This window comes from Acanthochromis polyacanthus, chromosome 1 (genome assembly GCF_021347895.1).
Source record: "Acanthochromis polyacanthus isolate Apoly-LR-REF ecotype Palm Island chromosome 1, KAUST_Apoly_ChrSc, whole genome shotgun sequence".
NCBI lineage: Eukaryota > Metazoa > Chordata > Actinopteri > Pomacentridae > Acanthochromis > Acanthochromis polyacanthus.
This window is the reverse complement of record NC_067113.1, coordinates 18498975-18526458: the sequence shown is the minus strand read 5'-3', so window position 1 is coordinate 18526458 and position 27484 is coordinate 18498975. Positions and strand designations below refer to the sequence as shown.

At 43.8% G+C, this 27484-nt stretch overlaps 1 protein-coding gene across 1 annotated transcript; it reads left to right on the top strand.

Annotated features, from left to right (window-relative positions):
* Positions 1–26748, top strand: tmem260 (transmembrane protein 260). The gene is made up of 16 exons (XM_051952831.1): positions 1–375; positions 4379–4410; positions 5928–6079; positions 14360–14537; positions 14653–14766; positions 15216–15395; positions 15519–15559; positions 17072–17158; positions 18259–18367; positions 20367–20539; positions 21748–21919; positions 22565–22704; positions 23315–23491; positions 24451–24504; positions 24774–24858; positions 25002–26748. Exons 1-16 carry the CDS (start codon positions 267–269, stop codon positions 25260–25262), a joined length of 2064 nt encoding a protein of 687 aa, XP_051808791.1. The 5' UTR covers positions 1–266; the 3' UTR covers positions 25263–26748.
* Positions 26749–27484: the final 736 nt, after the last annotated feature.

Below are 27484 nucleotides of genomic sequence, written 5' to 3'. Positions count from 1 at the left end.
GTAGGCGTGGATCACGTTGTTACTTCCCGGGAACAGAAACGCTTCAACTCAGCCGACATTCAAGTCTGTACAAACCGTAAAAATGTTTTTAATTAGTAACATATAAACTCCAGCTCAGTATGACATCGGTTTTCAAGTAACTGGTAGCTTTTTGACAATAGTTTTAAGCGCAGTCCTGAGTCCCCGGAATGTTTGGATGCTAACGCTAGCTCGCTAGTTAAGCGACATACCGGAGGAAACTATCGATATTTTAACCAAAAGAAAAAATGTCTGCGGGACACAAGGCAAGCTGGATACTGACAGGCACCACGGTCGCTTGTGTCACCGCTCTGTATGTGCCCTGCGTGCAGAGGACTGTCCCCGGTGGAGACTCGGGTGGGTGCTAGCATGCTAGCTAATGCTCATCTGGTCATGTGGCTTTGTTGTGTTGCCGAGTAGCCAATCGCATGGCGTCTTGTTGAAGTATAGCTGCAGCGACAGCTGCACTGGTGCTGTCCGTGGTGCTGCAGGTCATAGACAACGCTGTTTAAACGTATTCGTTTATACAATCATAAATAATCTATTATTTGAATTATATGCAGTCTGTAGTGCAAGTACAACATCTGTAAAAACTGTGGGCCACCATGACAGAGACAAAACTTGTTTGAAAGAACATGCCTAAAGGCCAAAACAGTGGTGTGGAGTTACACACACTGCAAAAATTACAATGATCTCCTTAGTGAGCTTTAGCATTGTCAACCTATAAGAACTTTAAAAGTCTTGTATTCTGGGGACATGATTGGACATTGAAGGCAGCATTAAATGTGGAGTAACTGTAATTCTGGTAAAAAAAAAAAAAAAAAAAAAAGCTATGAGAGATTCTTTGTACTTTGTGCAATCAGTATGATAACCAAACTGTACTAAACATTTTTTGAGATTTGTTTCATAAATCACTTTGTACATATAGCATTTTGCTAAACTGTAGATGATTCATTAAATATGGGTAATATTTGTGCTGTTTTTACTATGTTTGTGGTCAAAATTCAGTCTAATTTTGTTCAAGTTTAATTGGATTTACTTAAGACAAATTTCCTGCTTAGGTAACTTGAGTTTGTTTCTCATTTTTAAAAAAATCTTTAACAGATAACTGTGCAGTCTGTGTGTGTGTGTGTGTGTGTGTGTGTGTGTGTGTGTGTGTGTGTGTGTGTGTGTGTGTGATTGTTTTTTTTTTTTTCCTGGGATGTTACAGATTGCTATTAATCAAACATACAGAAAACAAATTGGAGCTGGTATACATTTGCAGGAAAAATTAAGTCCTTTGGGCCAGAAATGTGAATACCACAAACAACAATACAAAATATTGTTGAAATGCCTTTTTTGTGTTTCTTCATCTATTTAATTAAAAGACAGCATTTGTCTTTTAGTACTGATTGACTGCTGCTGACATTAACCATCAGCTAGTACTGTGGGCAGGACTTTGCTCGAGACCAAACAGTGGTGACTACAGATTGAGGTGGCTGCGTCAGAGCCAAAGTAGTGAATTAACTCATTTTTTTTTGAGAATTGGTTTAAAACACTCACCACTTATAGTTGTTGTGTGTGGGTAAATGAGGATCTGATAATTGGCCAGCTCGATAACCTGTTCACCCCTAGTAGATAATACCTTTGGTTGGAATTCAATATTATCTGTGACTTTTAATGTGATTTATTTTTCTTTCATCACATGCAGTGTTTTCATTCACTAGGGATCTTGCAGAGCTTGTAAATGAATGGGATATTTTAGTGAAAACTCAGATACTTCATGTACAAATATGTGGTATCACGGATTAGCATGAGGGTAACACATTAATTTTAATACATAATTTAGTATTATGGCATATAAAGATGCAGTTTATGCAATGACAGTAATTATCACAGTGCTGCCTTTGCCCAGTTGACCCACCCTTATTTTCCTGTCACCTTAACAAAACATCTGTCATTCATAAAGTTGCATTTTTACACTTTTTAGCAAGGTTTGTTTTTTCTCTTTGTGTTTTGTTTTCCGATGCCACACAAATTGAAATGGTAGAGCATTATTTCTTTTGCTGACTGCAGCTACTTGGTGGACAATATACACACCATTTGTAATGACAAAACACTGTTGACAGCCATTGGCTCACAAAATCATTTGACTTGTACATTTAAATACGATAATATGTGTATATGCATAAATTCAATTTGCACTCTTGTGGAACTCAGCTTCACAGTGGACCTGAATGCATTTCACTCAGTACCTTCTTGTGTCGTAGGCCAATGTGTTTTCCAACATTCTTGTAATGCAGTTTATGAAGGAATGCCTTGCACAATTACAAACAGTGTTTAGAAGTGATAGCAAGGTTACAAACTTGTAAATGTGGACTTGAGGGCATGAAGGCTCTGCTTGTTAGGGTTGCAACTACTCTGGCATACAAGCTGCAGAAGGGAATGCATTTTTGCAGAATGAAAGCATCAGAAAAGCTCGGCCAGATAGGAGCGAGCAGAGATGAGAAGAGAGCGGGCAATCGGAGCGCTGAGTAGCCCTGCTGGTTGTGCTGCTGTCTAGCGAACAGGGCCTTTGAAAAAATGGCCAGCCCCTTCTCCACAGTGTTTAGGGACGGTGCAGGATGCCCGCTCTGATAGTGCCAGCTGAACACCCTTCCGAATTCTCCAGGTCTCCGTTTCTGTGTCCTAATCTCTTTAGGTGTGATGTGCCCTGGAGAGGCTTGAGCGCAGCCCCGCGGGTACGCTGTTGTCTAGGAATGTGGAGTGTGGAAATGATGGGGATTATAGGAAGACTGGTGTGGGTGCCCATGCTCCACAATCACAAAGACTCTTGGCACCCGTGCTGCTACCCCGTTGAGTCAATATTTTCCCTTTTTAGTATTGGGGCTGCAGAACTGCATCTCTGTGACACTGAGATGGATGTTTTGGCTTAGTATTAGTTTGAGTTTCTGTGTTGAATGGTGTAAAAGTGTGCCACTACTGAGGGAAAATGAGTGAAATTGAGAACCCGATGAAGGATGAGAAAGTGTGATGTAAAATGATGGCAGGTAGCTGGCGGCTCATGCCAGGTGAAATGGAGCTGTGAAAACATTTAAGCCGTGCAGGTGGAGGAGTTCTGACTTCATGGTCCATTAGACTGATAAGAGTTAGGGCTCCTCATATGGCAGAAATTTAGGCATCGTAATTCACTGTATCAGCAAGGTTGCAAAATATGTGAGGCAGCCAGTGCCATCTGAAATTCAGCCGTTCTGTTCTATAATGGTTGGTGCTGCATCCTGGCCTGTGTTCTTGCAGTTCAAATGTTTATTTTTAACATATAAAAACAGTTACAGCTGCTTGGATTTAAAATAACCTGCTATGTTCTTGTTGTTGTTTTTAATGTTTTATTTGTTGGGAACCAGTGTGAGTGAACATTTTAACCTGCTGTGTTTTTGAGAAAAAATTAATTTACCCTTTTTAATGTGATTTATTTTTCTTCCACCACATGCAGTGTCTTCATTCACTCGGGATCCTGCATAGCTTGTAAATTAATAGACTCATTTTCCCCGTCACTGCTGATGCAAGAAACAAGACCACTGTATTGGATGTGTTTGATGGCAGCAGTGACTATCCATCTGGCACCAGTAGAGGGAGCTGTCTTGAACCCAAACATTTATCAATGTCATTTAATCTGAACCAAATTTCAATTTTCATGAGTGGGAGATGCAAACATTGGGTGAGAAATCAGTCTAATTTGAAACGCTCTGGGTGTATTCTGGCACAAATGGGTTTGTGCCCAGATACATTAAAGCTTCCTCAAATAGCTTTTAGGGGTTTTCTTTTCACTTTGTGCTGCGCCTCACACAGAGCTTGTCAAAAAATTGTGCAGCCGGCTCTTATTTTTCCAGCTTACCTCATTCTGAGACTGTCACCAACGTAGCCTTTCTGTTTGTGCCCAACGGACTAAACGAGACACTGAGACACTGGCAGAGTGGGAGCAGCAGAGAGGCACGTAGAGGAGCAGAAGAAAGAGGAAGGGAGAGGACCCTGATGCATGCATGGGGAGGATGGGACTGGAAGCATTATTCTCAGATCAGCATATGTGTGTCTTTGTGTGACAGAGTATTGGAGAGGGAGTCTAATGGTTTGTGTGTGTGTTTATATCTGTGTGTATGTGCGGGAGAAGGGAGGGAGGCATCAGGGGAGAAGCGAAAGATGAAGAGAATGAGCGTGCCGCTTAGGAAATGTCACACTGGGAAGATTTGCAGGTTTTGATCCTAGCAAATTAATGCAAAACCCCAGTGCAAGTATTTGATTTGGGAAAACTTTGGGAGCAGACTTGTCTCTTAATAATAATTATTGGGTTTACATTAATTTCCTCCCCTATTCTCTTCCACAGGAGAGCTGATCACCACTGCTTGTGAGCTGGGGGTAAGTATTAGCTGTATTGTTTAATCAATTCACTCATTAACTCTTATAAGCATTAAGGAAGTTTAATTAAGCATGGGCAGAAAGCAGATTAATTTACTTTCAGTCCACAGGTTTTTTCCCCTTTTCTATACACTTATTTTACTAAGTTGCAAGTAGAGAATGCTATAATTTGCAACCCGTTTTTCAAATCCAATTAAAGTCAATGGTAAGGCGATGGCTTTTGTAGGCTTTGCCTTATGTACGGTATAAGGCTTATTATATCCACCCCTCTTTTTTGTGTGTGTGTGTAAGCCGCGAAGAATGAACTAAATCGGGTTAACAGTTATAATAAGTTTTATTATTTAATAAAGTTTATTACGCCGCTGTGATCCTTTTAGGGAGGCTGTGTCGGTGTCACTATGCCAGTAATCCTGCCGTTAGTGCTGCAGTCCGTGTGGCCTGCCTGTCTGCCTTTCAGGCCTCCCCAGGGCCTCGCAGGCCATCCCCGGGCTGCTGGCCCCCCTTTCTGATCCCTAGAGTTCTGCTTCCCTTTGCTCCCTGTGGCCTGTATCCCTCAGCTGTCCTGTAGCTTCATGCCTGTCCACTCCTGTCGGCCGCACAGCCCCTCTGCATGCTCGTTTCGGTAGTTACCGATCTGTCTCATGCTACTATTGAGTTCACCACACTGTCTCCTATCAAACTGTCTGCTGGAGTTTTTACTTTGTACTTTTATTTGCTCCTTTACTTATTTTGATGTACACTTTCCATCCCCACCTTCTCGCTTAGATTTGAGTGAAGTTGTTTGTATGCTGGAGAATAACCGTAGAACCTTTGCTGTGTTTGAGGTGACTGGTGAGGCAGTCACATTCTCACCTTTCAGCTCTATGTTCATTTGAAGAGCTGCCCCTTCTCCCTGCCTGCATGGTTCATGTTATCAGTGCCAGGGAATGAGTCTGTGTTTAATGACTGAGCCCTTATCTGGGTGGAGGAGACTTAGCGGCTAATTGCTGTGATTGCTGAGATCCCCCAGGCGAGAATGACTGCGGCTCTGAGGTGGTTTGGAGGGCTGAGGCAAGCGAGTACCACGTGCTTTAGCATGGGCTCTAGGGAGCTGCACTGTCCTTGGGAAGAGGCCAGAGGAAAAGAAGTGAGAAGAGGAGGGGAAAGAGGGAGAGGAGGGCTCTGGTATCATCGCAAAGTGAGCTGGCGGTCAGGCCGGACAGAAGGTGTCTCACTCTTCTCCATTTGTGCAGCTATAAAGCATGCCACTACTGGCATCTAGTGAGGGCAGAGGGGCAACTAAAATTGCCACACAGTTATGAAATGCTGCCGACAAAGGTGCAGCTTTTTTTTTTTTTTACATTTGCCTTGCTAATAGGCTCTATTAAAAGTATAGAAGATGTCACAGAACCAAAGTGTAACACACAGAATTTATTCATCTCAGCCTGCCGCCCCCTCAACACATTATCAGGTTTATGTGCTGTGAATTTATCCTCTCTGAAGTCTTTGCATCTCTCTTTGTACCATTGCGTTTTAAGGTGGCCCATCCTCCAGGATACCCACTCTTCACCCTCCTAGCTCGTCTGGCTATGTGTCTGCTGCCATCGCTCTCTCCAGCGCACAGTGTCAACCTGATGAGTAGCCTCTTGGGGGCTGCAGCTTGTGGTGGCCTCTGCATTACTGTCTGCAGGTAGGCAAATACATACTTTAATGTATCTGTATCATTGCTGTGCTTTGATTCTAGTGATTGAATGGGTGCAAATAGTCTCCAGTCAGTGTGTCACTTTATTCTCACAATTGACTTCTTTAATAGATGTGATTCCAGAAGTACCTGTCTCAAACTCAGATTTCAGGGAAATGAGGAAAAGCCTGACCCATTTGACAGTGGAGCCTTTTTGTGACTAACACACATCAATAAGACATTTTTGAGTGGAGGGGGTCTTTACACATTCCCCTACTGACTTTTTTTGCATCCTGATGCTGTCTGGAACACAGAGTGGTGTTTTTGGGTCCTGACTGACAGGCAGTGGTGTCCCTGATCCTCTGTTCAGTATTCAGGAGCAGAGCCCGGTCGCCCTCCTCCCTCCCACCACCCTACCCTGCCTGTTTACCCATCAGCCACCCATTGCGAGTGTGCGTGTGTGTGTATGTATATCACAATTATCGTGCCCTCCAACCCCCGCTCTGACGTCCCGGTTCTCCTACCCCCACACTGCCCAGCATGCTCCCAATCCTGACATGGCACGATTTCTAATCTCCCCCTTCTTGCCTCCTGGGTCTGAGAGGAACAGGATCACTAACTCTGCTCCTCCCTCTCCCCCCTCTCTTCAACCACCTCTCCCCTCGCTCAGTCATGAACACAGTTTACATCTCTGCAATGCCATCTACCACCCTGCAGTTTCGCCTGCTGCTGACCCCATCATGTAAGGAGTATTTTACCCCTTCCTGCTTTGTCTGTGTGTTTATCTCGCGTGGTTGGCCGGACTACCTTACATCACCCTTTTGCTGATCTTAGTAATTTTCCACATTTCATTGTTGGTGGCAGCTTAGTGTCAACATTTTACCTTTTTGTCACAGTTTGTGCATACTGGGGCATTTCCAAGCATGTCATATACTTCTAATTTACTCCTTCCAGAATAGGAATTGTTGAATATGATGTAATTTCTTCCCGCTGTACACCTTGGCAGGCGCCGGGGGCCCAATGATGGTGATAGTGGAATTGTGTGTGTTCCCAGGTGCGCAGTGCTGGGCCGACTTCCTGTGTGCTTGGCCAGTGTGTGCTGAATGGCAGGCGGTCTGGAGAAGGTCAGGGTACAGGGTCAGGCCTGCTGGAGTAGGGCAGGAGCTGGGGAGGGAGCGCTCTCCAGGGGACTGGCGCTAAGCCCAGACTGCATCAGCCTGAGACACTGCCCTGCATTATTGTTACCTTAAAAGTGAATCAAAACCTGCTACCTTTAACCACCCTGCACAAGTCAAGACAAGAGAGGGCAACAAAGGGGACAAGCACCGCTCATGTTTAGGATGTTTTTGCTGTGTATCCCTACTGCCACTCTAATCTCAGTGCATTTGATGAGCCACCATTCAGTTGAAGGATTGGACTCAGCCCTTGGCGAGACATTTACAGTTATTTTGAGACCAGAAAATATCCATGCAGTCTGGGTGATATTTGGCTCCCAGTGTGCATGTTAACTGTAGCCCTGTTTGTAATCTCTGGGGATTTAGATCCAGTTGTGGATTATGGTCAAGTAAAAAGTCATTACGTAGAGCTACAGCCACACTCACCCCCTCAACTAGGGTTGATGGGTATCGAGGACTTCAGCCAGAGCACACAGTCACACCATATAAGCTCTTAAGTGTGAATTTATGATCTATGCTTTCAATCTGGAAAAATAAGCATAAAAGGTTTTAGTCATTATCTGTTCAGGGCCTAGTTTGGGATGAGCTGTGAGGTTGTGGATCCTCTGGCACACACTGTGTAGTGATGGGCTACTAGAGAGGGGAAAGGTGAGGAGGGAGAGAGGGATTCTGGCTGGTCAAGAACTACCTCTTGGTTCTGGCACGGAGGGCATTGAGGGCTTTGACCATATCGAGAATATTGGCATAGATGTCGAGCCACAAAGGCCAGGCCTTTCCCTCAGATGAAATGCCAAAACTGACCAGTTGATACCTGCTCATATCTGCTGTGCCCTTGCCGTGACACTAGTTCCCTGTGTCTTTTCCCCACTTAAGTTTTGAAATGTCTTTTGTTGTTTTTGTCCCTTTGTGGCCCTCGAACTTTTCCACCGTTTCTTATTTTTAGGCTCTCATCAGCTCAGAAGTAGACTCCCCCCACCACCCCACCACCACCACCAACCAAACAAATCATTGCTTTGTGTGATTATGTTCAGATGGCAAAATATATTGAAGTTAATACGGGTACTTGAAGGCAGTTTCTCTCAAATAATAAATTGTAAGACCTTGAAATTCATCTGGAATATACCCAACATGGCAAGCCTTTGATGTATCAATTTAAATTAGTCGGCCAGATTGCCGTGTTTAATGTGAGGGAATGTAAGTTGATAGGCTTGGAAGCCACTTCTCTCTCTTGCATAAGTTTAAATGTAGCACTTTAGCCTCCCTTTGATTTGTCAATTACAGTTCTCTTGGCTTGATCATATGGTTTGATGGCCAAATTGCATGTCTTGTTATGTTTTCGCACCGTGGCCTGACAAGCCTTTGAGGATGGTGGACGTAATGATAATTACTATCGATTGCAGTCGGAGGTTCACAGAAAGAAACGTTTGGCTCATGGAATGCTAAAGGCCTCAGCCATGAGTCTCTGGAGGAATGCACCCTTCATAGCGGGATAATCCAGACAGCTCGGTATTCTGTGCTCTCTCGTTTCACAGTTTATCTGCTAAAGCTGCTCTGAATCTCTGCTACCTGTGAGGAATCTCTCTCCATTCCTGAGCTTATCCTGAGAAACCAGGAGCAGACACGTTAGCGTGCTGACAGCCATCACAGCAGAAAAACATCCTCGTAACACTCAGTCATCAGCACTTTTTGGTGTGATCACATGATTACGTAACAGGCCTGTTGAAGCACACCAAACGTGTCTGGCCTCCCTTTTCCCTGGCGGCCCTCGAAAGAAAATGCACACCTGCGAGAGGCTCCCCCGCCAGGAGCTGGCCCATGTGGCACATCTGATACCTCAGTGGACGGGAGGGTGGGCGTGGTGCCATCCCCTGCCTTGTGCTGCATCCCCAGCTCCTTATAAGGACCTCCACCATATGGTCCTGATGGCGCTTTCCCTTCTTGCTCAGGTGGGTTGTTTTTCCACTGGGGTGTGGTTGTGTGTATCTTGTCGAGGTCGGGTCAGGAGCAATGTGTGTGGGGGTTGTTTTTTGCAACAATTTGTGTAGTTTTATTTCTACACAACAGCTGAATAGAGTTGTTTTGTTGGATGATGTCTTCACCTCTCCCTGTAGGTGGCAAGACGGCCCCTCCTTCTCACATCTGCTACGCTCAGATAAAATCTTCATCCCAAGTGGCAGTAGAGAATACACCCATCACTGTTTTCTTCTGAAAATGTAGAAGACAATTTTAAGTTTGCCTGTTTAAAAGGCCCCAATCTCTGGACCTTTTGTTCCTATTCTGCACTATCTCATCCGTCATATTGTAGTCCAACAGACCTCTTTTACTCCCCCCATCCTCAGCATGACCAATGGTTCCCCCAGGACTCATCCTCTAATACAGTTAAACAGATGTCTAATGAAGATGTTATTTCCTCATTACTGGCTACGGGATGGGGATAGAGAGGAGGAGGGCTAGATAGACAGCAGAATACAGTACCAGTTTAATATTCCTTTCGCCCGTGGGCCTGAGATTGTGTCTGCCTCGGACGTCAATATTACATTCCTCACCCACCACAGGCAGTCTTAATAAGGCACCAGGCACAGAGACGGATCAGACTCGGCAATTACAATTCACCCAGAATTAGTTAATGGAATCTATACAGCAACATTTATGTATCACTGGTGTGTGCCTAATGACTTTGTTGGAAAAAGCAGCAATAAAAATGGCATTCAGTGAATTGCATAAACACAGGATTTTTGTAAATTGTTTTTTTTCCCCTCTTCCTGTAATTTTTGTGTGTTGGGTGGAGATTAAGATGGCATTCTGGGAGAAATTGTCATGTCAGTGGCTGCATTGTTTGTGCAGAATTGTGGTGATTAATTTTACACGCACTTGTAGCTCTGGAGCGCTCTCCTGGAGGAGGGGTGTCTGAGCGGCAGAGCCGGGCCCCCTATTTACCCTCCTCTGTGCAAACAGACAGCCTCAGCTACGCTCACCGGATGAGGCAGGAGAAACAAGGAAGAGCCTGGTTTGGTGATTGGCTGAAATTTAGTCTGTGGCTTTAAATGTGAAATATCCAAATGTATAGTTTTGAATGTCAATCAGAAGAAATGCAGGATTAGGGATGGACAACACTGAAATCTATTAATATTGTAGAGTTTTCTTTCCTCCATGTTGATAATCTGATGGTATTTTAGTCATTTTTTTCTTTCAGAGAATAATTTCACACAAAGTTTGGAAAATAAAAACTTGTGACCGAAGTAGCAGTAGCATTCAAAATGTCATAATTATATCAACAGTATATTCATTAAAAGGCAGTGTAATAGGGCAGAAATCAATGTTAAAATATTCATAAGAGTGTTTCTCTGATATAAACATGTAGCAGAATGGTTGTTTTATGTGCAATTAATGTAATAATGAAGACAGTTTAAAACAATATGTCAAAGCCTATCATCTGGTTTTCATCCAGTTTGCTTGAAATCTCAAATTTAAGGAGGTTCTTTAGTGATTGAGCATCACACTTCTATAAAGTTTAGTCCCAAACTTTCAGGAATACATTGAGAATGAATCAAAATCAAAGCAACTGATTCTGTAATATCCTTTTTTGTGTCTCAATTACAGACCAAGACCCCAAAACTCTGAATTCTACTTTTCCTAAAATGCAACTCATTACATCTTTCTTTAAGCCCTTTGTGGTTATTTCCATTTTCACGCACACTTTTTGTAAAGTAGACTGTTAAAAATTTGGAGTGTCAGAACGTAAGCCAAAATAACCTGTTTTTTTTTATATCATCCTTTCTAGGATTGGGAACCTTTGCCAGAGCCACAGAAAACTTTATATACCTGTTTTTACGTTCGTATGGTGAGAAAACTGAACTTCCTTGAGCGCAACTGAAAAAAACAATATTTTTCAAAAATAACAAAACGCTATGATCATTTTGTGACGGTACTTTTCCACTGAAAAGACATCATTTGATAATGCTGCACAGCCGTATGCTGTCCCGCTAACAGTTAGTAGCATTTGATTTCGTTGAGTGTTTGATTTCCTGACACACCTCATCATTCAGACATTTGTATATGAATTGCTGCTTGGCTTTGAAACTTCAAAGCAGCACATCAGACACATCCCCTTGTCATATAATAGCTGCTAAGTAGCCTGCTCGGTGTCCTGGCCAGAGGGGAGCCCCAGGGTGTGAACGTTGGCCAGCTGGAAACCTCAGCCCGAGCAGGCCACCTCTTCTCTCGGGCTTTCTACCCTCTTCAGGAATGTGTGATTCTTTTCCAGCACTGCTTCCCCAAACCACCGCTCGGTTAGAGAACAGTGCGGTGCTGATCCGCGATGGCACAGCTGTGGTATTGTCTGTTCCCCGGGGTGGCGTGTGACAGTGGCTCCCTTGGCCAGCTCCATTGTGAAGCTTCATTCAGTGCAGAGTGCTGGTGTAGGCTTTTTGTGTGCTGTTATTTAGCACAGACGACTGATGTTGGCATGTCTCTGGCCCATACTGTAGAACTGAGTGGGTAAATGAGGCAGGTCTCATTCTGACACTTCAAAGTGATTATGCTGAGCTTTTGTTGTGTCCTTGAAGGGGACCTTGCTTACCAGACTCTCTTGTATCATTGTCATGTTTCATTTTTTATTTACCTGTGATCTTTCTTTGAAAATGTGTTCTGTGTTGTTTTGTCTTAAATGTTTTTTTTTTTCACCAATTTCATTAACTCAGCTAAAAGTTGAATTCTGGGTAACTTTCTTTTTAACCTCTTACATTATTTCCAAGTTTGTGCTTCGTTTTAGGCTTCAAGCATAATATTTGTCATTGAGTTAATTACCCAAGTGATGACGCACACATTCTGGCGGGGCGGATCAATTCAGGGTAGAATAGTCTCGTTGTCAGCCATGTTATTCTCCTGCCACGTCTCAACCGGGCCATTGTCACTGAGCCACAACATTTCAGCACAGCAGCATCCTGCACAGCATTGAGTTGTGATAACGGGGAACACGGACACACTGGTGTCAGAATGTGTCCTGCTTTATCCGCTCGCCCTGGGAGCAGCCAGCCTGGAGAATGAGCTGTGGAGAGGCTGACTGGGACCCAGGTGGTCCTGCACAGACAGACAGGTCATTTACAGCCCACACTGTACACACATCACTGGGCTCTTACGGACTGACAAGCTCTAACAGAGAGATTTGTCAGGCACTCAGGGAGAATAAAGAAGTTAAAGAACAGGAGTGAGTGTGTGTGGTGTGTGTGCGCGCCTTTGAATATGTGACGAATGCTGGCTATCAGCTTCAGAAGCAGGAACAGACTCGATGTAATAACCTCGTCTGTGGACCCCCGTGACTGTTCTGCACCCTGTGTTACCCCCCAACCAGCCCCCCTGCTAGGTGTATGAGCTGTGAGTTAATTGTCATGCAGGGAGGTAAAATTATGGGTGCGGGAGGTCTCTGCACCTCAACAAAAGTCCCCATCTGCCCTCCCTAACACCCACCCACCCACCACCACCCTACTTCATCCTTCCTTCAAGTTACAACTAATTCCTGGAGCGGTGCAGCGAGAAAGACGCTGCTATCTCTTATTAAGACCCACTCCTAGACGCCCCACCCCCCGTTAAGTGCACACACACACACATGCACACATACATATACATACTCATTCACCAAGCCTTCCTTACAGTGAACACAGAAGAAAAATAGTGGAGAGTAGGAGAGAGAAAACCCAAGAAAAAAAGGGGAAGTAGTCAGCAAGCAAGAGTTTTTTTTTTCCCTACCCTTCTCTCGCTCTCCCTCTCCTTTTTTTCCTGATTTACCGCGCTTTCCTCAGAAAGCTCCATTGTTCCCCTAGCCTAAGTCTCATCAGGCCTTTTGTGGCTGACTATCACAGCGGCAGGCAGAGAGCTGGAAATGTATAAATGGTATCATGCCTTGTGATTAATGGCGGTGCTTATGAGTCAGGTCTGATAACGGGCCTGCTCTCTACTCAATTTCAGATACCGTTAATGGAATCTGTCTTCTGCGATTGTAATGTGAGAGCGCCTAATTTGCTATGGAGCTTGAAGCTGTCACCGGCAAGGGATTGTGGGGTCATAAGGGACCTGGCAGCCGTTTGGCCTGCAGCTTGTATCTGCGGTGCTGAATAGAGCAGCTCTCTGCCTGTCAGTTAGCTGATAGGCTGATGAGGACTCTAAGCCACTCCACACAATGGCGGAAAGGGCCATACTGCCTGACTTCCCTAATTGTCGAGCCTGCTCATATTTCAGAGCCAGCATGCTAGGGACTGGGCTGCTTTTTTTTTTCTTTTCTCTTCTTTCCCCTCTCTCTTCTTGAACTTTTTTCTTCCTTTTTCTATATTTCATCCTACATCCTGCACACTGTCTCACCCCTTTAACGCACACTTCTCTGCACTATTTTCCTTTTCTCTCCCTTCTCCCCATCATTTGTCGCCTCTCTCTCTCTCCCCCTCTGTCTCTCATTTTGGTAAGTGGTGGGTCTTAGCGTATGACAGATTATCCCAAGTTTGCTTCAATTACTGCAAAGGAGATGGAGACAGTACAGGAGAGGAGGAAGGGGAAAACTTTTGTGCACACATTATATTTAAGAAGCTGAGGATAAAGTGCTATCTCTACCGCCGTGGTTTCCGTGCCAGTCTGCTTGAGATCAACCGGCTGCCGGTTCTCATGATATGTGAATTACCCCAAATCACTGAGAGTGTTTTTCAAGGTCTTGTCCGAGAAGCAAACTTGGGTGGAAGGAAGATTATAATAGGTGCCCAAATTAGTCTGAGCAAAGTGGTGTTTTTGACTGCAAAATTTTAATGTTGTGTGAAGCTGCTGACTTTGTTTTTTTGCTTTTCTGTGTCGGTGCAGTGTAACTCGGATCAAATAAAATGTCACAAAAAGCAATTAGAAGTTCTGTAGCCTTTAAAACTGGCTAAGAAAAATAAAAGACTGAGAATGGTCTATTTAAACTTATGCTTTTAGATTCACTTTAGTGCAAAAAAAAGTGATTTCTTATGATTGTAGCAACCAAACAGTGATAAGAGCATCTTGAAAAATACACAAGATATCTCTGGTTTTGTGTAAGGAATCGCAGTTTTCTAAAGTGCTGTAAAATAAAACCCCTCTCCTCCTACACTGTCAGGTTGGCAGGTCCTGGTCCTGGAGCAGTTCTGGCTGGAGGGCTGTTTGCTGTGTCCAGACTCAGCTGGCAGTGGTCCATGGTGGCAGAGGTCTTCACCCTCAACAACCTTTTCGTTGGCCTTCTCTTCTTCTTGACCGCCAGCTTCCATTGTGCTGAAAGCGCCACGCAGAGGAGGAAGGTAACTCAGTGCAACACATAGACATGCTAACTGGAAACTTGCATCTTTCCTGTCATTATTCCTCATACATTTGATATATTTGAAGTCACGCTGCACTGTTTAATGTCCCTGTCAGGTTGCACACTGGGGCGCATTATGCTGCGGCTTGGGCCTCTGTAACCAGCACACCCTGGTGCTGTATGTGTTGGTCATCGTTCCCTGGGTTCTTTATCGACTCTACTCTCAGAAGGTAAGTCCTGGGGCATCATGAAATGAGACACACTCTGCACTTACAGACAGCAACATAGAAATATGTCTGAATACTTCTTAAACTACTTGAATGGAAGTGGTTTCTGCAAGATGAAGAGTCTGACAGGAATCTTTCTGATAGAAAAACAAGAAGCTACTGTAAAAAGATGTTGCTTCTATGTCAACTACAGGGTAAGAATCACAGTTTTCTCAGCAATAAATAGTTTAATATTAGTGTGAGTATGTAAAATGGCCTATTATTAAAGAAAATGATATAGGAACTACAGTATATGTTCCTTTATAGGCACAGATAGTGGGTTTCCATTAGTCTGCATATCTTTATGTATTGCCATCTATACTGTATGTACTTTCCAAAATACTTTGAGTGTTGGTCAGTGATACATCTGCGTAGAATCTAACACCAACATCTTTTCCATGCGATTTAAACAGGAGCTGTCTTTTCATGGCCTTTTGTCTCTGGGATTGTGTTTCCTCGCTGGTTTTCTGCCGTATATCTACCTGCCCATCTCATCCTACCTCAACACAGCCCGCTGGAGCTGGGGGGACCAGACCACCCTGTCAGGACTGCTGATCCACCTGTTAAGGAGTGAATATGGCACATTCAGTCTCGTACGTGCTGCTTATCTTTCTGTGTTTAAACTGACACACTGTATTTACACTCACTCTGTGCTCTGTTGGCTCGTCTTATCTTGCATACTAATGTTTTTCGTTGGACGCTTCTTGGTTTTGCAGGCAAAGACAGAAGGCTCTATGAACCTGACCACAATGTTACAGTAAGTTGGCGCAAACTATGAACACAATTAGTTTGAGTTCATACTTCAGTTTCACAATATATGTTTATTAGTGTTAGCGCTTTAGAATTACATGGCGTCTTCCTGGTATGATTTATGCGACATTTTAAAATGTCATTTTATTATCAGTTAATCGGATAATTTCCAAATAACTGATTGTTTATGACATCAAAATGTCATAAAATAGCAAAAAATTAGACCATTAGTCTCCCAGAACCCAAAGTAGTGAATTCATATTAACTGGTGTGTGCAACCAAAACTCTCAAAACCAAGATATTTAAATGTAAGTGTCACAATATAAAGATAAGCAGCAAATTCACTCATGCAATGGTGGAAATAGCATATCGGGTATTTATCCTTGATATATAAATAAATTCAATAAGTGATCATCAGAACTGTATTCTGTTTGACTAATTGTCGAGTAGATTTGAGTGTGGCGTTTATTTTTATGTAGACAGTGGGGTTTAAGGCAGAGTAAGGAGAAACTGTAGAGTAAACTGCAAGGATTTGATCTGAGGGCACAAATGGGTCTAGAGATGGAGGCCCAACCACTCTTTACGATGGTTATGGTGGTTTACACAGGTTTAACCACAGACACACCAATCTGCTACGAGAGCCCGGAGTCATTTGTAGAGCCCATCTCTTTCCTCTCCCTAGCAGCTTTTGTTCTTCCCATTCCACTCTCTCCCATCAAAGCAGAACTGAACCTGCTTAGAGGGCCAAATCGCTGTGTTCTGTTTCTCCAACAGTTTGAAATGATCACTCAGCTCTGGTGTTTAAGCGTGACAAGCTGTGATGACAGACACTGCAATAGAGCTGGAGAAATTGTATTTTTCCACTCTAGCACCCCCCCACCATACGCACGTACCCCTCCCACCCAATTCCCTGCCTTGCTCCCCACTACCACCACCACCACAGTCATCGTACTCCTGGTATCTTTCTCCAGCTGACGGGATGGGGGTGCATGTGCGTCTTAAGACCCCCCACTACCAGCCCCCCCTCTGCCAGGCACCCACCCCTTCCCATCACCCCTGCTGCTTGATGGACAAGCACACCTTCAAGATGGGGAAGAGAGGCAAACATGACAGGCATGTCACACTGGAGACGTAAACCCGCTGGAGAAGCTGACACACACACCCACAAACACACGCTCATGAGCACATTCACACATAGTGTACATTGGGAGATATAGAGACTCAATAAGCTGTCAAATGGAGATGGGTATTAAGGAAGAGGCAGGAAACTATCTCTCTGCTCTGAGCAAGCGCTCTGTGACTGACAGGCGCTGTGAGGAGAGGATGGGGCTGCGGGGGGGTGGATGACACAGTCATTCGTATCTGTCAATCCGATTGAAAGGAGGAGCGCACAGTCCAAGGAGTTTGTTTTGATAGGGGATGGAGGGCATTTAATAATTGCTGTCCTTGAGTTCAGTAGCAGGGAGGGTAATTGAGCTTGTCTTTGGTGTCCATCATAAATGTGTGTCTGTGTGTGCAGGGCCCAGCTGGACCACTGCCTGGCAGAACTTTCACCTCCTGTGTTGGTGCTGGCAGGAATAGGCGTCGTCCTCTCCTCGCGGGACAGGTAGGATGAGTAAGACGCAGGCATGCAGCACACCAGACTCTGACACGCACACATCTCAGCAGCCACTTCAACCAAAAATCTAATCCCCCGGAGTAAGAGGCAAGGAACAAAACCACTGACAAAATGCTGATCTTAGAAAAAAAGAAGACAAAACAACACAGAGGCACCTAACTGTCAAGCTGTCACGACGCACCACATTCAGATCAAGAGGGGTTGATGTGTATTTTGGATTTTCAAAAACATGCCTGTGTGTGCAAGTAAATCACTGCTTGTATGTATGTGAGTGTGGCAGTGTGATCCAGTAATTCATTACAGTAGTGCCTTAGCTGGGGTCTGTGGGGTGAAGCTGATAAAGCCCAGTGATGCCCCGGAGCTCTGCAGGGCACCAGCGATTCCCTGCCTCCTCCTCTCCTGAGGTGCACTTTAATAAACTTGGCTCCAAACACAAATGAAAAAGAGCAAGGTCATTTCATAGAATGCCAAAAGGAAACCATGTAAATGCTCATTTACCTGCTGTTAAATACATAATTGTTTGCATTAAAATATATCTGGACAATTTATTAGTCAAAAATCTGCATTTAGTTTTAATTATTGTGCATAATATAAGGAAAACATAAACCAAAGGCCGCTTGACTGGCCAGCTGATGGAAACCATCAAATCAATCTCTTGGCAGGAGAATTTATTCTGACTTGAAAGTGTCTCTTCAGGTTCAGATGATGATTTGTTATTGCCATAAGGGTAATGCGTTTTCTTTTTAGTGTATAAGTACATTTTACAGCTGTACTGTAATGAGTTTGTGATTCAGCGGTTGGCACCAGCTCATTATGACTCAGTCAGCATTAGAAAATCAATCATGCACCTCTTAGCTGGCTGGCACATACATTTTCTCTCAGGCTTGTGATCTCCATCCCTGCATTAATATTTTTACAGACTTATTTAAAACAAGTGTATTTTTATAGAGTAAACAGACAAAGTAATACATTAGACTAAGTATATGGAAATAGCAGTCAGGAATGCAAAGCAAAATACTGAGTAGAAGCTGAGTGTAATACCTGTAAAATAATAATACTGTTAATGAACTGGAGGTCTCCTGTCCTAGGACCTGCCGCTCGGTGTCCTGGCTGTTGACTGCCATGCTGGTGGTCTACTCACTGTTTTTTGCTTGGAGAGCTAACCTGGACATCAGCAGACCCTTGCTGCTTGGAGTGGTGAGCTACATGACTCTTACATATTTTGACATTTTCAGTCTAGTTTTTATTTTTCTGCAGTTGTTCAAAATGTGTGCTTTATATCAAATTATACTCTACATACAGATATTCAGTGAGTGTTCTGATCTTCACTATTTCTATGCTCATTTTCCAACTTCAAACTATATAAACTTAAAGACTGACTTAATTTGATGCTTTTTTTAAATGTTAAGTGTGGGTGTACTGAGAGAGGATGTGGCCTAAAAGGATTAACACTTTATATTAAGATGTGCATAATTATTAGGCAGCTTCATTACTTAACAGGTCAAAAAACACTTTTACCTGACGTGGAAAACTAACATTGCCTTTCAGATAAATAGCCTCTCTTGAAATAGCTGAACTCTTAATGTGTGACCACAAAAATATTCAATGTTTTGTTGTGAATGATTATGTATTTTACAAAAAAAATTGCCTGGAAGAGAAAATACACACTATTAACTGCAATAGACCTGAAAAAAATTAAATGTGAATTTACCAGGAACCTTGCCTAAAACAGAAGTGTTACCTTGTTTCTATCTTTTATTGGGCATTGCATACTCCACAAGTTTCCATGAGGGACGAGATTAAATTTTCCAGCATATCCGCCAACATGCTTGTTTTACTGAGGTTTTAACAGTAAACCAGAGTGGGCAAAAATGGCTATTCTGAGGATATGTCATCTCTGTGAAATGAATTTGTTAATCAAGGTAGTCACATCAAAAATGTCTTATATTATTGTCATTAATAATCCATCCAGTGCACAGCTTAACAATACTGTCCCTACCTGTGGCTAAATATTAGTCCTCCCTCAGTGCCCATTGGACTGATTCCTAAAACTGAAATCACTGTTCAATTTTATGATGCCAGTTGAAATGGTGAACTCGGTTGCGTAACTAGATTTAAAGGTCTGAACCCAGGACACCAGGAAGCAGTTATCCCCAGTGCTACTTTATTCCAGAAATGAAACCTACCCAGAATGTGGAAAAATAAGGAGTGTAGTGGTCAGACACATGGCCAACATAAGGAAGGCTGAAACACAACCACGACAGTGAGATTCTCAAGGTGAATCTTCAAGACCAGTCCAGTTAATGCCTGAAGATAGATTTTTCAAAGGTTTTGTGGATTTGATGGAGATGGATCGGCCTCTGGTTCGGTCACTAAAGGAAACGGTTCACCACTTCCAGTGAGGTGGCAACAAGGTAGAGTGGTGGTTGTGGTACAAGCTATTGTCATTACTGATCAGCTTGTTGGACCTTCTTGAGTTTAAGATGGACTGAAAATCAGCCATCAAACCCGCTGCCTGTCGATGGAGAATACTTTCCTAAAGCGCTGAGAAGTCCATGGCATTCAGAAAGGCTGTGATCTTTATGGAGGACAGTGCTCCATCACATGCATAAATGCTTCACTGCTTGGCCCTACAGCAAAGGCATGAACTAATAATGACATAGTCCTCTTCCTCACCTGACTTGAATTCTGTTGCGCCCTTCTTAAACATGACATTTACGGTTAGGAGAGACAACACATTTCTTTGAACATTGTCTGTAGTTGCTGCTTCAGTAAAAGGTGTTCACTGCATGAAGAGGTCAAGAAACTGGCAGACTCCATAGTAGGAAGGCTCATGGCAGTTATTGCAAAGGAGAATGGCTATAATGGTCACTGAATATTTTTGATAGGCCAACAATGATGTGTCTGTTTGTATAACTTATTTGTTAAACTAACTAAAAGAATTATTTTTGCACTTTAGTTTCCTAATAATTGTTCATTTGTTAAACATTTAAATTTGAGGTTCAGAAGCATTTTGAATTGACTGAGACAATAAAAAATACAAAATTAATGCAATTTACCTAATAATTGTGAACTTAACATACATTGATGCTGATGTTGGGAAGGCTCATCAAACTCAACCACACACAAACTAGAACTATTGGAAACACTGTTGTGTGTGTGTTTATGTGCACATGTGTGCGATGACTTCCTGCAGGTTGAGCGTTTCTGGCTCCAGAGTGACGCTGCGGTGTGTGTGCTGGCAGGCCTCGGCTTGAGCCGGACTCACACTGAGCTGGAGAGGAGGCTCGGCCATGGGGGGGTGTGGAAGACCACAGGCTGGCTTCTCACTGTAGCTCTGCTGGCACATATGGTGCACACCAATCACAGGTGAGCACTGTACTCAACAACAAACTTGTTATTGTTGGATGTGATGAAAACGTACAGTGCGGTCCATAAATAGCAGGGCAATGTGGTCGCATGCTTTTCATTGTTTGTCTGAAACGCCACATTGGGTTTCAAATGAAACGATGATTATGAGATTAAAATGCTGACTTGAAGCTTTTAGATTTGTTGAGTTGCTGTTGTCAGACTCATTGTCCTTTTCGCCCTTGGCCAAGATTTTCATTCCATGTGAATGGAGATGCTGTCAAAGTGAAGCTAAGTCAGCATTCTAAACTTATTCTCATTGTTTCATTTCAAATCCAGTGCTGTGGAGTATAAAGTAAAAATCCTTATAGTTCCATTTCCACTCTTGTAGATTTGTAGTTAAATGCCCCTATTTTGTTCAGGCTGAGATGTAAATTCAGCTTTGTAACATCCAAATTTGCAGACAATTATAAAACTAATTGTACAACAGCAAAGATTTTGATCACAGTAGACATAATTATTGTAGCTGCATTGTGTGGCACTTCTACAGGCTATTAGTGAGTCCAGCCTCTAATAGTGTTTTTGTGTCAGGCGGCTCTTGTTTTAGAGTTTCTTTTCAGTGAAGTATGAAGTTAAATACTTCTGCTTTGTAAAGCCTAAGTGAAATAAAAACTCTCCTCTTCGAGTTCCTTCTAAAATCCTCATGTGCAAGTTTTTTCTGAGTCAACCCGATTTGTTTCTCCCCTGCGCTTCATACTGCAGGTCTGAACTCCACATGTCAGGTTTTTCTCTGCTCACCCCATGGTAGGGGCTAAAGAGAGGCACGGTTAGCACATAGATTCCACTCACAGAGCTCAGTCTGAGATGTTAGCTGTCCGAGAAGGCAGATTACACCAGCGTAGCGCTGGGGAGTGCCAGACAGCCATCACTGAGCGGCTTTGATCAAGAGGAGAGCATGGCCTGTGCTGTCAGACCCATCACACCTGTCTCTCCACGATTAGATAGGCAGCCACAGTGCTCTGCAGAGGGGAAGGGGCGGGGGCACTGACAACTTACCCTCAGAGCACCTTGAAAGCATACCTACAAACACTTGCATATACACAGCTGTACACATCACACACATGTCTAAACAGGGGTAAGGATGTGCTCAAACACTTTAAAAATGCTAGTAAACACAACTTGTGTTTTGATATTATGAAGTGTGATTGCATGTGTGCTCGTGATCCTAGGGAGTGTGATCAGAGCAGTAACAGTGTGGTGGAGAGGTTCGGCAGGGAGCTTCTGGCCTCCGTCCCAGCAGACTCCATCATCTTGACCAGAGGAGACCTGCCCGGAAACTCTCTGCGTTACTTATACTACTGCCAGGGACTACGACCCGATGTCCGCCTGGTCGACCAGGAGGTTAGAGCTTTAAGTTCTACTCTGTTTTCTATGTTCAGTCTCGAGTTGTTCTCCTTGAAGTTTTTATATTTGAAGCATGCCAAACGATTAAAAGGAAGAAATCCGATTTATTAAGGCAGTACACTAATTTCACAGCCAAAATGGACTGAAGTTAAAGTTCAGTCTGAACACAAGAAAGTTCATTTAGTATTACAAAGTTGGGTATAAAATACAAATAATCAGTGGTCAGAAGGAGTCCGAGTTACTGACTTTTTCTAATGTAAAAAATAATGTGACTGAAGGAAACAACAATGTATAATGGCTTTATGATAATTGACTGAAATTAATTTAAAACTTCATAAATGTGTCTCTTGAAATATGTTGTAGATTTTCTGAGTTTGGTACTGGTCAGTATGTACACCACGAGTTTGCACATCTCTTTATCAGTCACAATAATAAATTGATACCAGCAATGTGAAGATGAAGAAGCTTCTAACTTTAGGCAAAAGAAAAAGCCTTCAGTATTATTATATATGCAGTAAATGCCCCTAAAACAATAGAGAAATGTTTCACTTTAAGTGAATTGAACACTGGTACTTCTTCAGCTGCTTATCAGCAGGATATAAAGATTTGCACTTAGCTGGTGGTACTCTTTTCTCTTACTAGATGATGACATACACTTGGTATGTGGCCAAGCTCGCCCAGCACCACCCTGGGGTCCACTTTCCCGGCCGCTGGTGGGATCCGGTGCACCCTGAGGAGAAAGACACCTTCAGCCTCGAGCAGTTTCTGTCCCACAACCCACAGTGAGTCTGTGAGACACATGAAGGGAGCAGAGAGGGAATAAAGGGATGGTCTGAATAAATAGAAGGATGTAAAATGGAGAGAGAGGGAATTGGGAGGGCAACAATGGCCCAAATGAACAAGTGGGTGATCTAATGAGGCAGAGATCAGTGGGATGGTAGACACAGCGGTGAGTGCAGGGAGAAGATAAGCCCACAGAACTGTTGAGGCCATAAAAGGAGTTTGATGAACTACAGAAGTCGACTAATCTACTCGATTTGGTTAAACAGTCTCTGGCGGACTCATTCCTGCTCCCTGCTCCCTGCTCTCCTGATTCACTCCTCCATGAGGAACTGAGACCCAGAAGCTGGATGGTGCCTTGTTAATGCCAAGCCCACCAGGGGGCAGTGTTTGCCAGGCCAACATGTCTGTCTCTTGGTGGGGCAACACTGACCTGTGGGATTAACCCTCAGGGTCTGTCAGTGGCACAGGGCTGAAGGGAAAATAGCAGGTGTTGGGATGTGAGGATGTTTGTCTGCTTGATGTTCCTGTGTGTTTCCCCTTTAACAGTTACATAGAGATAGAAACTTAGTGATCGAGCCCCATCTGATTGTTTTCTCTGATATTGTGCAGGAGGGATACGTTTGCCTGCATCGGGCTGCCTGATGGAGATCTAAGCTGGGAACGTAGTTTCTCTCGCTGGCCCCTTGGTGTGTGTGATTACTTAGTACCTGTTCAGAAGCAGTTTCACCCTGAAGACTGGGCTCATCGCACTCGCAGCATCTACAACTGGAGCGAGCCTTACAACAGGTGCACATACAGACACATACACAGAAACTAGTCATCTCTTAACTCCTTGTTTCTCCACCTGAACCATCCTCTGAAATTAATACATTATAAATGTATGTTTGTCATTTTAAACACATTTCCAGTCAGTTCATTCTGATATATCTTTAGAAATCTTTGTGTGATCTTAATTTGAATTTAGAAATATGTTGGACTGGTCCATGTTTGCTGCACAACGTGAGTTTACGATGACTAGTTCACATCAGAGTCAGTGAAGTTTAAGGGGTTAAAATTTAGTAAGGTGATATTTTTGGGAGGCTGCTCTAAGCAAGGAAATAGACAAATCCCCTTGCTGCCTTTTCTCTCTGTGGTCTTCAGTCTTCCCTCCACAGCACTTCCGTCAGTGAGGTTGTCCTCTGTTCTCCATGCTGTGATCCAGCTCTTTGTGAATTCAACCAGAGCAAGACATTAGGCCCTCAGCCATTTGAAATGAGACTGAAGATGAAAAATAATGAGTTTCTTATTGCGTTTTGTCAATAACTGTGTCAAAAGTGGAATTAGTCAAAGCTCCATATTCTGTTGCTGTTGCCAGCAGCCCTTCATTCACTCAGATATCCACGGCTGAATACTGTGACATTATTTCCCGCACCCTCACGACAAGCGTGTCCGCCGATGCCCACAAGCCAAATATTAGCTCGGAAACCCTGCTAAAATATTCTTTTGAAGAAGAGGTCAAGTGTGTACAGTCAACAAAGTGAAAAAAGGCAAATATGGTTTTACTGCATGTCTAATGTGCTAGCTGGTATTGTTGCTCAGTCATTTAGTGTTTATGCAGCAAACATTGATGTTTAGTGTATCAAAACCCGCACAGTTGAGTGGGACAATATGTTCACATAAATAATCATTTATAGTTAGTGGAACTGTGCATAACCCAGTGCCTGAAGGTGCTTTAGATAAAAATTTCTTTTTTCATGTATGAACAGTTTCCATCCTGCTTCCTGGGAGCGTGTCGCTAATGAGGAAATGTGGCAAGCCAGGTATGTGAAACATTTTACAGGAGACACTCGTTTCCTCTTTGAAATGGTTGTAAACTTTAGCGTTCAAATAAAAAGCTGTGTCACGATGCATACTGCCCCGCTAGGACATCTCCATAAACCAGTCTTGTGTGGTAGAGCATCTACATGTACATTCTATTTGGTGGCGGCATCTACATAAATCACTCCATTGGAGTGGTGCGTCTGAGAGTGTGGATCTGCATGGCTCATCCATCCAGCACTTAGCCCTGAGCCTGCGTGCTTTGTTTCAGGATGAAGACGGCTTTCTTTCTGTTTGACCTGGCAGAAAGGATGCAGGGAGAGGGGAAAGCTCGCCTCTTTGAGCTGTCTTACACTGTGAGTCTGACCTCAACAAACCAGCAACAGCACTGTCATTTACCATAATGGGGCAGATTTAAGTGCCACAAAGTATGACATATTCAGAGGCTTTTTGGTAATGTCTGTTTTTATGTGTGTCTCTTTGTCTGTCTGCTGGACAGCTGTATAAGGAGATTGTAGGGGCGCACTCAGACTACCCGCCAAACTGGGACAAGAACCTGGCACTGGCTTGCGAGAGGCTGCTCCGCTCAGGTCACCGGGGCTACAGTCCAGACAGCCTGCTGACCTGCAGCGCCCAGCACTTTAGTCTCTACTTAGAGAAGGAACCCACTGATCCCCAGGCGCCCGCCATACGCTCGGCCATTACACACCTGCTCAAAGAGAGAGACAGGCTGCGCCAGAGCCGGAAGCAAACGCCATGATGAAGATCCAGAGGGACGGACGTGGAGCTGGCAGACTGAGCGTGTGCCGTGAGCCCAGCTGAAGTGTCGGGCTGTGGGAATTAAGTCTGAGCCGGTGTGCCTCTTCTCACGGTGGTCCTCCAGAAGGATACAGACTGATGCAGTGGTGTTTGGTTTGGCTAAATATACTTGGCCAAATCACATTCAGAAATGGGAATAAAGGATATTGCCAATGCATAAATACTCAAGTTATCAAACTACATCATCAACTCTGTGTAGCTGACATACTTGCACTTACTCATTTGATGAATGTTTACAGTGGACCCCGGACAGAGCGTGACTTCAGGAAGCCTTGACTGACCTCAGTCTAGCTCTGCGTGCTCCACTTGAGGTCACCCATTCAATTGCTCTATCGTTACATCTCTTTCTTTTTCCTTTCCTATTCTGCTCTCAGAGCTTTTAACGTGCTGATTATTTTGCCTCAGCCTCTGCTCCACTTCTCTTTTTCTCACATTAGGATGGCAGGGCCGAGATTGAGGGAAACCCAATTTGGGGGCAGAAATGGGGGATTAGAGCAGCTGTTTAATCTAGGACAGACTTGCGCTGTGCCACGCAGTCCTCACTCCACATCAACAGCACTGCACACCCACCCACCCCTCCGTCCTTCCATCAGTCTATCTTAGATGGTCCTTTAAATGTTTAAAACTAATGGATTCGATGAGTGTTTTTTTTTCCTCTTTTCCTTCCTAACAGGAGGGCTATAATCCCTCATGGATTTAAACGAAATGTGAAATGTCACAATGCCAGGGACCCTTTTAGAGGTGCGTTAGTGTGTGTGTGCGATTTGTGTGTGTGTGTAAACATGTTTAAATCTCCACTCAAACCCTGTCCCTGACAGAGCTGTACATAAACATATTCGATAAATAGATCGGCACACTGAAAAGCAAAATGCTTTGATCATTAGAGAAGCACAAACTCATGCAAACTCCGGGGACATACATAGACACAAGACTATCAGCTTCCAACTCGGAGGAAAATGGACTTTTAGCTTTGTGAGCATTGGAGAGAAAGGTTGGCAAACAAACCACAGTGGACCAGGGATCCACACCCTCATGTCTTTGTATGTCTTTGACGTGTTCTCAGGATCTGACACCTCAGTTACACTGTTTTTGTAAATTTTAGTGTTGATGTTAATGAGTTTTGTGCCATGAAATTTGTTTTCCAGAGGTCAAACCAGCATATTGCCATAAGCTTTATAAAACACTGCTGAAGCAGCCTGCTGTTTGAGATACCACTCGAAAGCGAAGGACAGTAAGTGCATGTGTAGTTTTTTCAGAAAGTAATCTGCCCTCTCTGTTCGCAGGCCTGGTTAGCGGCTGTCAGCTGGCTGGATGATGAGGTTCGACCTGCTGTAGCACAGATGGTTCAGTTTCTCAAAAAAAAGGGAAAACTGTCACTCTTCTTTCTACAGATTAAATATTTCAATAAAGATGCCTTTTTAAATAGATTTTGTGCCCTTTTTTCAAACTTTTTTTGGTCACAAATGTTATTTGTTTCCTGACATCACATGTAAATTCATAATTTGTAATTAATCATGTTTTTAGTTCACTTACATATTGGTGTTTGTTTCATTGTTTATATCAGTTGTCTGCTGCCACTTGTCTCATCCCCTTCCTGTTGTTTTTTCTTTACTTTCTTCCTGTCCTGCCTTTTGTCATCCCTCTCTTGTCTCCCACCCTCTCTCTGCGTCCCATCCCCTCTCACACTGTCTTTCCATAACCCCTCTGTTCCTCTCCTGTCCCCTGTTTCTGACAGTCAGTTGCCCACCCTAAATCAGCAAGCTGCCGAGGATTGTGGGAACCCGTGGAATCGCCGTGACCAGGGATGCAGGCAGGGAGCCACGGCAACGCTGGAATGTGGGGCGTCTGAGGAGATAAGAGCTGTGAGCCCAGCCAGGGAGAGGGGAGGGATGCGAGCGGGAGAGGAGCGAGCGGAGAAGGGGGAGGAGGAGGACGAGGCAGAGCGAGGAGGGTGAGACAGAAACAGGGAGAGCAGCAAGTCTGTGAATGGGGAGACAGAAACACAACACCACAAACAGCAAGAGAGCAAGACAGAGTGAGACAGAGAAAGAGGGGCGGGGGACTTAGGGGGGCACACACTGGAGATGGGAAGCCAGCCTTATTCCTCTTTGCATTTCATTTACATCCCTGGCCGTATCGACCAATCGGATTGGGAGCAAAGCC

Bases quoted from the DNA above. Each gene is read 5' to 3' on its own strand.
- tmem260 (XM_051952831.1), top strand. From the start codon at position 267: ATGTCTGCGGGACACAAGGCAAGCTGGATACTGACAGGCACCACGGTC. The intron at 15,560-17,071 runs GTAAGTTGGCGC...CTGTGTGTGCAG, and splicing joins AACCTGACCACAATGTTACA to GGCCCAGCTGGACCACTGCC. The intron at 17,159-18,258 runs GTAGGATGAGTA...CTCCTGTCCTAG, and splicing joins GTCCTCTCCTCGCGGGACAG to GACCTGCCGCTCGGTGTCCT.